Below are 11,052 nucleotides of genomic sequence, written 5' to 3'. Positions count from 1 at the left end.
ATCTTAATCCCTCCTCCTGGTGTTACTAGTCCTTAGAGTGCAGGTCTCTTGACTTCCTTAAGTTGTCCTGTCTGGAGCATTTCATTAAGTTGCTTATTAATTTTGCGTGTAAGCTTCTGACTGGGGCTCCTGCGCATTATTACAAGGGTCTTTAGTTGTTCTTAGATTTTCTTTTTCTTAGGTGTGTTATCCTTTATAAGTCCTTTTCTTGCGTTAGGGATCTTTTAGTAAATAGCAATCCTGCAGGCTTGTCGTAAGACGTCAACACATTATCGTTAGTGTTCTTTAGGGGTTTTATATATCCCTATCTTCTTATAGCCTAACCAAGTTATAGCTAGGGTCTAAGGGGTCTTAAGATACTATCCTAATTGTTCTTTGCTATCTTAGTAGGTAAGGCAGTTGTCGTCATAGCACGCAGTCCATAAGAGTAAGGCGTAGGGGGTGTCTTTATTAGCAATGTTAATTTATTAGCCTTTCTTAGGTACTAGTTAGAACTATTGCTTCTTAGGTTGTCAGCATTCTCTAGCTATATATCCTGGTTTGTTGCAGTTGTAGCACTTAAAGTCTTATGCCTTATTGCCTTTCTAGGCTACGCTAAGGTCTATGGGCCTGCTGTAGTGTCTATAGGCGGTGCTGTTGCAATTCTGGTTGTTCTGCCTGTAGTTTCCTCTAGGGCGCTTAGCTTGTCTGTTGCGCTAAGGGTGGTTCTGCTGGAATTGTTATTAGGGTTGCTATTAGTATTTCTTAGCTAAGTTGGCTGGTGCTTGTCTCTTACCTCTTTCTTTGCGTTGTTTATAGAGGCAGTTGTTAATCTTGATAGCAAGTTCAGCATACTAAAGGAAGTCTTCTAGGTAATTAAGCTTAATAATCTTATCCTTGACTTCATCCTTTAAGTTGCTGTAGAACATAAAGATCTTAGTGTCTTCAGTAAGCTTAAGCTAAGCATAGAGTCTTCTGAATTCTGCAGCGTAGGTAGTAGCAGACTTAGTCTAGCGTAGGTAAGCTAAGTCTCTTTCTGCTTGTTATAATTTATTAGGATCCTAGAATAGGGATTTTAGGGCGTCTTTAAATCCCTAGAAATTTACAAATATGTCCCTAACTTTGCTAGAACAATAGTCAAGGGTCTTATTATTAAGGTACTCTTTAAAGAAGGGCTTAAACCATTAAAGGGCTCATCCTTACAAGAAGGTTGCAGCATAGATAACTTTCTTAGTTCTACTGCAAAAGTTTCCTTAGTAGAAATTCTAATAGTTTTTAACTTAGATAAGGAATCCCTTAAGTGTTCCTAAGGTTCCATTATAGGTAATAGGTAAGTTAAGCTTAAGTTTCTTACGCCTATCTACAGGGGTCTAGATAATGTTGGCTATAGCTTGCAGGGTCTAAACTTCCTGCTAAAGGGATGTAGCCTAGTCTGCTTTGTTCTTTAGAATCTCAGTTTGTTCTATAAGTTTGTTAATAAGCTTTTAAGTAGTAGCTAGGTTATTGTCGTTTCATCCTAGTTTAGCGCAAATCTAGTTATAGACTTCGCTAGTAAGAGAGACTTCTCCGTCAGTGTTTAGTTAGAGTTTAGGCAGACAAAAATCCTCTATAGTCTAGTTCTCAGCTAACTCCTAGGCAAGGTTCCTAGCTTGTTGCTGGCCCTAGGAGCTGGAGCTGGAAGTAGGAGTGTAATAAGTAGCTATTTTGTTAATACTGTTTGTTAGCTTTATAAGGTCAACTTACTAAACAGGAGCAATTAAAGTGTTACAGTTAGCTTTCTGTAGTAGTATTTATTAGCAGAAGCTAAGGCAGCAATGCTATTAAACAGTACTATAAGTTGTACTAAAGGGATCAGGTCTTCAGAGGATATAGTAATCAGTTGTATACTCAACAAGGGGCTTATAATATTAGTTACTAGTAAAGGGTGCTAAGAGTATCTAAGGGGATAATCACAAAGTTAATTGCTAAAGAGCTATAGAAGTCTGTCCTTAAGTTCATCTAAGTCTATCCTATATATAAGTCCTATGTATCTGTTGCTAAGATTTAGCTTACACCTGATTACTAGTAATCTAGGTGTTGTATAGAGTGATCACTTAAAGTAAGGCGCATAAGCGCTCACGTTGTGATCAATTGTGCTTACGCATAATCAGTTGCTTACTTCCTTATCACCACGTGACCTTGCACCATAGTTCTTCTGTTCCAGAGGAGTCACCCTTGTTTCCTGTGTCTGCTTGCTTATAACTTGTCTGTAACCGCCAGGCGCCCTGTAGGGGCGTCCCCTGGTCCTGTTATGTTTGACAGGTCGTAACAAGTAGATCCTATAATCTTTTTCTTCTTATAGCCCTTATAAGCTATACTACTTTATTCTAGTAAGTATAGTTAGGTGTATAGCTTATAAACTTATAGTAAGCAAAAATCTCTATTTACTTAATTTATATGCATCCTAGGTATCTATATGCTCTAACTATTTAGCAAAATGTAACGGTCCAAGGCGTGTGTATTTGCAACAGGCTATGGCGACTACTACGAGTATCCTCAGATGAGGATTAGAAGGGAAGAACAACAAATCTCCGCCTCGCAGCGGCCTGATCAGGGCCATGCGGCCCATGCCGCACTGGCCATCGGATTGTCGGCATCGTGGATTCCGTGGTGGGCCTGACCCGGGGTCGCCCGTGGCCGCGATATCCAGCAAGGCCTCATACGGGCCCAGCCCGTTACAATACCCCCCTCCTCCCCTTCCGAAGGGGGCCGTGTTTCTCTTCGTACTCAGCTAGTGCTATTGTGTCCTGAAACTGGCTGAGTGGTTCCCACGTCGGCTTCGCCCAACCCGTCCATTTCACGAGGACCTTCCAACCCCTACCGTGCTTCTTCTTATCCAGTATCTCCTGGACCTCGTACTCCTGATCAGGTCCAGACACAAGGGCGGCGGGTTGTATATCGTCCTGTTCCTGCGATGGAAAAGGGTCGTTTCCGGCATGCCGCAGGAGGGACACGTGGAAGACGTTATGTATCCCAGGCGGCGTGTCTAACCTGCACGCGTGTGTTCCGACTGTCTCCTGAACCGTATACTTGGCGTTCACCCAGTCCAGTTTCTTTGAGGGCCTGTCTGATTTCACATTCGTTAACCTGAGCCAGACTTTGTCGCCCGGTTTGAACTGATCGGACGGCTGTCGCCTCGCGTTGGCGTACAGTTCTTGTCGCTCTTGAGCCGTGGCCATGGCGGCTTGGGCCCATTCCGTAGCGTCCTTCAATCTCTGCACAAATCCTTCAGCTTTCGCGATAGGGGTGCTGTCGTCCGTTCTCAATGGCTCGTCCACCCTGATCAGGTCGATGTCGTATCCGTGGGTGGCAAAGAACGGACTCATCCCTGTAGATGTCGCCGGTCGGTTGTTAATAGCCATCATTGCCACTAGGGACAATTCGTCCCAATCATCCTGAGCATACGAGCAGAAGGCCCGCAAGTAGGTCTCTACTACTTGGTTAGCTCTCTCCGTGGCTCCGTCAGTCTCCGGATGGTAGGCTGTAGAGAGTCTCTGTTTGATTCTGAGGAGCTGACACAGGCGCCTCCACGTCTGACTGACAAATTGTGTCCCTCGATCAGTCACTATTGCTCTGGGGGTTCCGTGGTGTCTGATCAAGGCAGTAGCAAGAGTGTTCGCTGTTGCTTCGGACGAAATTTCCCACATAGGCTCCAGTATAACGTTCTTAGACAGCCTGTCCGTAATAACCAAGAGGTTCTTGTTCTTCTTCCTCGTTGTAGGTAAGTCGGTAATAAAGTCGAGCGATATCTCTGCCCAAAATCGCTCGGGTATCGGTAACGGTTTAAGAAGCCCTCTGCGCTTCTCTCTCCAGACGTTGCCTCGTCCACAAACGTCGCAGTTGCGGGTGAATTGCCGGACGTCCTGAGACAGCCCTGGCCAGTGGAACGTCCGACTGATCAGGGACTTAAGCACATCTCTGCCCGGGTGCCCTGATAACACGGAGTCGTGAATGCTCTGAATCAGCCGCGTTCGCAAAGGCTCGTAATGCGGGACCCATATCCTGTCCCTCCAGCAAAGCCGGCGTTTTCCGTCGACTGTGCACTCCGACAGCATGATAGGGATTCCCCACGTAGAGGGCAGCTGTTTGGCTCCTTGCTGTACAGCGTCCCTGATCAAGTAGTACCGGTTGTTGTTCTCTAACCCAACGTCCCACAGGCTCTTCAAAGGGTCGTCTTCGAAGGGGTTCACTGGTGGCTCAGTCCATTTAGGAGACTCGTCGCTTCCTCCATCAGCGTCCCCGCTTGATACAAAACCGGCCCTGATGGTCGTCTTGGTCTGATCAGGGCACCTCGGCCCCAGGCTCAGTACTGCGGCGCGGTTTACGCGAAGGCTCTTCCGTCCTTCTTTCAACAGCTGTAACTCTCGTCCTTTCAACCTGTCGTCCTCTTCCCCTAGGGGCATATCCTGCTCCCTTCTCGACAGTGCGTCAGGGGTAACGGCTAGCTTCCCGGGCCTATACTGGATAGTGAAGTTGTACTTAGACAGTGTCTCTGCCCATCTAACTTGACGTTCGGTCAGTTGTCGCTTTGTAGTAAAGTACTTAAGGTTGAGGTGGTCTGTGACGATGGTGAATTCTCGGACGCTTCTGAGCTCTGCGTCCCAGTGCTCTAAGCACCGTATTATGGCAAGCAACTCCTTGTCGTGAATAGGGTAGTTGCATTCCGCGGGGAGATTCTTCTTCGAGAAGAACGCTACTGGACGTAGTAGACCCTCTTCATCGTACTGAGAGAGTGTACCTCCGATCACATATCCGGAGGAATCCGTCTCTAGTACGGTTTTTCGTTCTGGATCCCAGTGCGCTAGTACCGGCGCACTGATCAGACGGGCCTTTAGGTCCTCAAAGGCGTCCTGGCACTCTTCAGACCATACGAACGGGGTGTCCTTCTTCGTCAGGGCAGTGAGGGGTCGGGCGACGGCTGAGAATTGGGGTATGAACTGTCGGTAATAGTTGGCAAACCCCACAAAGGATCGGACTCCCCTTACTGATCGGGGCGTTTCCCATAGCTGTATAGCCTTGACTTTCTCAGGGTCGACTCTTAGACCCCTTCCTACCTCGACAATGAATCCGAGGTATTTCACGCTTTTTGCCTCGAAGTCGCATTTGTCGATATCGATCTGTAACCCTGCCTCCTGCAATCTGATCAGGACCTTCTTAACCTTGCTTCGGTGATCTGCGAGCGATCCGCTCGAGTAGATCAGAATGTCGTCGATATAGGCAGAACAGAACTCATCAAGGTAGTCCCTCAACGTGTGATTGATGTATCGCTGAAAGGTCGCCGGGGCCCCAGTTAACCCGAAGGGTGTGACCATCCATTCGTACAGGCCGTACCGGGTGCGGAATGCAGTCTTCCATTCCTCCCCTGCCTTTATCCTGATCTTATGGAAGGCTGCAATAACGTCTAGCTTTGTTAACCACTTGGCTTGTGATACCGCCCTCAGCGTCTCGCTGATCAGGGGGAGAGGGTATCGATCCTTCTTCGTGATTGCGTTCAGACCTCGGTAGTCAACACAGAATCTCAGGCCTCCGCCAGGCTTCTTCACGAAAAGTACGGGGGCGGAGGCCGAGGAGCTGCTAGCTCTAATGAACCCTTTGTCCAGCAGGTCGGTAAGGGTCTTCCGCAGCACTATCAGTTCCTCCCTGGACATACCGTATAGTGGTCCCCAGGGGGCTTGATGCTCTCGGCCGTTGTTGTCTTTTTCCAGGGGGATCTCGTGGTCTATCCCCTTCCTGTGCGGCGGAAGCTTCTCGGCCTGATTACGGTCAAAGACCGGAAGGAACTGGTGATAGTGTTTAGGGAGCTTGTCTCTTGGGTCCGTCTTCTTCTTAGGGGCCAAGGCTTTCTCGATATCCGCGATACTTGCGGCAAAAATTCTCATACCGGTACCTTCCGCCGGGTTTTCCCGTCTCTCGCGCCTGATCAGGGCCATGAACACTGATGCCGCCTGCTTCTGTAGAGGAAACCGGTGATCCTCCTGCCCGGGTTTCCTTCCTTGTACCGTGTGGTTTGCTACTCCAATATGCAGGGAGTTGGTTGCTGGGCGGACGACCACATCATCGTCTTTCATCCAGGATTGTCCAAGGATCACGTCGTCCTCCTGATCAGGGATGACGTAAAAGAACAATCGTCGTCTCTTGTACCCGTCGATGTCGATGCTGGCGTACGTGACGGTGTCTATAGCCCCAGGCACTGTGACGTTGACCTGTTCGAGGGCTCTCGGTGGTATGCTGATACGCGGCAAGCGGAGTTTCGTAGCGTAGGTGTCGCTGATTGTGGCGTAAGTGAGGCACCCGTTATCCACCAAGGCGTAGGTGTAATGGGTGTTATTGATTCCGATGTTAACATAAAAGGGCTCACTATCCATGTTCTTCCTAACACTCCGCCACTCCTTTCTTGCTTCTACCTCCTGGCGGCGCTTTTCGCCAGGAGTTACTCTTTTCCCGAGTCTTCTGAGGTCTGGTCAGACTCCGTCTCGCTCGATTCCTCCGAGCTACTCTCGGCAACAAGCTTAGTCTTGGACTTCTTGACTTTCGACTTCTTAGTCTTTGCCTTCGGAGGTTTCTCTTCTACGTCCTCACAGTGCCGAGCGAGGTGCCCTGGCCTCCTGCACCTATAGCACAGGAAGTCTTTGGTCCTTACGTCCCTCTTCTTCCCTCCCTGGTCAGGGGCCTTGGTCTTACTGACCTTGGTAGGCTCCCAGTCCATCTTGTCGTGAGGTGGTCTTGTAGGGGACTTAGGCTTTGCCTGACCAGGGGTAGACAGCCTTCGTCGCTGCCTCTCTTGGCGTTCCTGAGAGGACTGGTTGTCTAGGCGAGATCCGATCTTCATTAAGAGCCTGGTGTACTCGGGGTAAGATTCCGGGATATCAGCCACGCTGATCAGGTGGCTGCGTAGGGTCGCATTCAAGGCTCCTTCAAGGTAGTTGATTCTTACAACGTCAACCCATTCGCCTCCTCCGCTCTCGGCCAGTTCCTTCTCGAACTTAGGGAGGAAAACAGCAAAGCTCTCGTACTCTTTCTGGCGGAGCGTTCGTAGTCGGCTGAGTGCCCTGGCCTTGGCGTTTGGGTCTCCATAGCAACTTTCCAGGTAGCTCATGAACTGGTCGGGCGACTCTTCTCCGTTTGCTCCACCCTGAGCGTAGTACGCTGACGCCATTGCTTGAGCTGTACCATCCAGCCTGGCGTATATATATCCAAATATATCAGCGTCACAGTCAAAGGCTCTCCTATCTAGGCGGATCTTTCCTTTCATCTCCAAGAACCAACGTCGGAAGTTTTTACGGGTACCATCGAACTTCGGAGGGTCGGGTATCTGGTGTTTTCTTCGGAGCGCGGTTATCGGTTGAGCCTGATCAGGGGGGGTGGAGGTTGCAGTCGTTGTAGGGGTCTCGTTTGGGGTCGTTGTCGGGTGCCTAGGTGCGGCTAGGGCTTGCTGCAGCAGTCGAATCTGCTCTCCGTGGGCCTCTCGTTCGGCCGCTTGGGTGGTTCGCATCTCCTGTAGCTGGGCAGCCAGCTGACTGATCAGCTGCACCAGCTGCTGTGGATTCTCAGATGGTTCGGCATTCATATTGCCCTCCATGTCGATAGCTCCCGCAACACACTGTGTTCTCTGGGGCTCTTCCGGTCTATCCTTTGTCCCGCAACCACAACGTGGTTCTGTTGAGACTGGACGGGGTACTCCTGATCAGTCCTACTCTGATCGGGTCCACGGGTTCTGTAGCTATTTTGGTTGACGGTCCCTTTTTCAACTAAGCTACGAGGCTCTGTCCTCCAGCCTCCGCCAGACCGCTACTTCTAGAGAAAGGCTCCGACGTCCTTAATCGCGCAGACTCTGGCCGTCCTCACTAGACGAACCGACCGTCTAGTATAGAGGATCCTGGTGTTTGGGATCTGAGGATAATGTAACGGTCCAAGGCGTGTGTATTTGCAACAGGCTATGGCGACTACTACGAGTATCCTCAGATGAGGATTAGAAGGGAAGAACAACAAATCTCCGCCTCGCAGCGGCCTGATCAGGGCCATGCGGCCCATGCCGCACTGGCCATCGGATTGTCGGCATCGTGGATTCCGTGGTGGGCCTGACCCGGGGTCGCCCGTGGCCGCGATATCCAGCAAGGCCTCATACGGGCCCAGCCCGTTACACAAAAGAAGGTAATCTTTCTAACAATGCTAAATTTTATATTACACCCTCTAACTAAATTAATAATATAGTAAGCTTATAAGGTTGTAAAGTAATACTTTTAACTAATTTCTATTTAGTTATTAGCTAACGTATATGTATAGTAAGTCGGCTAATATAGTAAGTTAGCTAATATAGTAAGTTAGCTACTTCCTTATTGTATGTAAAACCCCTATTTTTCAACTAATTTTTAAAAATCTAATTTAAGCCTAAAAAACACTAGATTTTAACTATCTAGCTTCTAGATAATAGTTATATTTAGGAAATAATACTATAGAAAATCTAACTCTATACCTTTACCTAAAACTCTTATCTAGAAGCTAGATAAGCTAGCTTACGTAAGGTAGTATAGTAACTAAGGTAGGAATTTCTATAGTATTATTTCTTATAATATTACTCTTATTAAATACTAATAGTTAGAGCCTAGTGTTCTTTAGGCTTAAAATAGATTTTTAAAAATTAGTTAAAAAATAGGGGTTTTACGTACGATAAGGAAGTAGCCGACTCTCTATGTTGGCCGACTCACTATGCATATACGTTAATAGAAGTACATTATTGATTGATCCTAAGAACCGAGCTACTGCTGGAAACCAGACATCCTAGTATTCACAGGACTAATTCAATTCAGGGAAGAGGTTAATAATCCGTCTCAGCACAATCAAGCATGATCCGCCTACCGCCAACATGGCTAGGTCCTGTGCATTATGGGTCCGATGACTTGGCGCCCTCGGACCCGGCTGACTCGGTCTTCGTATTTCGTTTACACAACCGTCTTTGCTTTGCTAGTACATACTTATCTTACGTATGTATGTATGTACCCCATTTTCGCCCCCTCTCCTATTCTCTTTCGTCGCTTACCTCGTTCGCCTCCCTCGTCTTTCATCCCTCTTAATCAGATGCGATGGTCTCTACCCGACATGCATCATTCTGACCAACTACCAAGTACACCCCGCATTGTTTCACCCTTGCCGGTGACCGAAGCCTCGAACACGACCATGATCAAACATCGCAGGCCGCATCGAAAGTCTAGACAGGGGTGTGCCGACTGCCGGAGACGGAAGATCAAGGTATGTCTGGTTGCCCATTAGACTACGGACATAACTTCACCACTTGTGTTGACCATCTACTAATTAATCCCGGCCGGCATTGCACGATTCTTAGTGCAGCGAAGACAGGCCTCGCTGCTCAGCATGTGACCGCCGTGATGTCCCGTGCCTGTACCCGGACGCTGCGCGAGCGACTTCCTCGGGCCCGGTGGTGGCACGTGGCGCAGCAAAAACGGCTCTCGGCTCCGATCTCGCTCGCGGTTACGCCTCTCCGGTGTCCTCCGTCACGCTCGTCAATAGCTCCCGGAGCCTACTCGCAAACGGGACTGATCCGGACTGCCATGTTTCACCTCTGTGTTCAGCGCCGAGCTCATGCAGTGACGGCTTGGTCAGGGCCAGCGGCGTACCCCCTGACTGGTTCAGCATGGATGACATGATTCTACTGCACCACTGGATCATGTACACCAGCCGCACGATCATCAAGTCGCCTGCTGTCGACCACTGTTGGCAACTGACTTTCCCACAGATCGGCTTCCGCCACTCCTTCATTATGCACGGGCTACTGAGTCTGGCGGCCCTGCACCTCGCATACACGGACGTCGCTAGTCGGAGACAGCGGAGCCTCGACGCTGCCCGTCACCACAGCACCGCCTTGGGAGGGTTTCGCGAAGGTATTGAGCGTATGCTGTCACAAGAGGACTACAGTAGTAGTGATGCCCTGTTTGGATGCTCCATTCTCAATATCGTCTACATCTTCGGCATGCCTGGCTGTCACCCAGACGTCCTTAAAAGCAGATCCGACCCCAGAGAACGTACCACCCGCATCCTTAGCGGCGAATGGATTCCCATGATCCGCGGCATCGGGGCCGTCGTCCGCCCGGTCTACGAGCGTGTCCGTCTTGGCCCGCTTGCCCCGCTCCTGAGTCTAGATCGCTGGGACCAGCTTGACCCGGACAGCGACATTACCATCCAAGACGAGCGATTCTGCGGCGTCCCCGAGACGTGGGCCACCCTCGGCGCCTCAGATGTTGACATTTATGATGAAGCATGGCGCATGCTCCGTCGATGCCACCTCTATACTGTGCAATTCGAGGTCGATTTCATTGTTGCCCAGGGGTCGCAAGGCTTGCCACGCGAGAGAGAGCCAGGACGGGAGGGGGAAAACACGTACAATCGGCAGTGGGCCGGGCCCATAGCCTTCCTACACGAGGCCACTGAGGAATAGCTTCAACGAGTGTACCAACGGCAGCCCCCGGCACTGGTTATTTTCTCTTACTTTGGCGCTCTGTTACACGACCTGGACGACTACTGGTTTCTCCAGGGCTGGGGTCGGGATATTGTCGAAGTAGTCGACGAAACGTTAGGCATCTACTGGAAACCATGGATGAAATGGCCTAGAGAGGTAGTTGGACTACATTAGCTCGGTGTACAGGCTTGACTTACAGACAAAGAGGCGAAAAAGACGTTGTACACGATCATCCATCTGTAACAGGAGGAACTGACCTATTCATGCACAATCGTTGCACTACCAGTCGCATTAAGCTGCTTAGTACGAATGAAAGTAAGGCCAGCATTCAACTATAGAATATATTCACTGGCAGTGAGTGGTAGAAATTCGAGCTGTGTTTACGAAAAGCGATGTATGATAGCGAAGCACTAGCACTGAATGCATTGTTGTAGACTGAGGATGCATCTAAGCATTGTATTTCTAAGCTACAGCCGGCTCGTTTAGATACGAGGTACGGATATACCTCCTGAAAATGTGGTCCTAGCATCATCCCTGACACTTTTATGCAGCAGTTGCTAAAC

General features: G+C 49.3%; 1 protein-coding gene across 1 annotated transcript; it reads left to right on the top strand.

The window, feature by feature from the left end:
* Nucleotides 1-9,036: 9,036 nt before the first annotated feature.
* Nucleotides 9,037-10,815, top strand: CDEST_04056 (Putative zn(2)Cys(6) fungal-type DNA-binding domain, fungal transcription factor). Its single transcript, XM_062920215.1, has 2 exons — nucleotides 9,037-9,264; nucleotides 9,359-10,815. The coding sequence occupies exons 1-2, from the start codon at nucleotides 9,094-9,096 to the stop codon at nucleotides 10,466-10,468; spliced, it is 1,281 nt and encodes a 426-aa protein (XP_062776266.1). The 5' UTR covers nucleotides 9,037-9,093; the 3' UTR covers nucleotides 10,469-10,815.
* The last annotated feature ends 237 nt before the right edge of the window (nucleotides 10,816-11,052 follow it).

Source organism: Colletotrichum destructivum, chromosome 2, assembly GCF_034447905.1.
Source record: "Colletotrichum destructivum chromosome 2, complete sequence".
Lineage (NCBI taxonomy): Eukaryota > Fungi > Ascomycota > Sordariomycetes > Glomerellales > Glomerellaceae > Colletotrichum > Colletotrichum destructivum.
The sequence above is the reverse complement of the archived record's forward strand: the minus strand, read 5'-3'. Positions and strand labels throughout refer to the sequence as shown.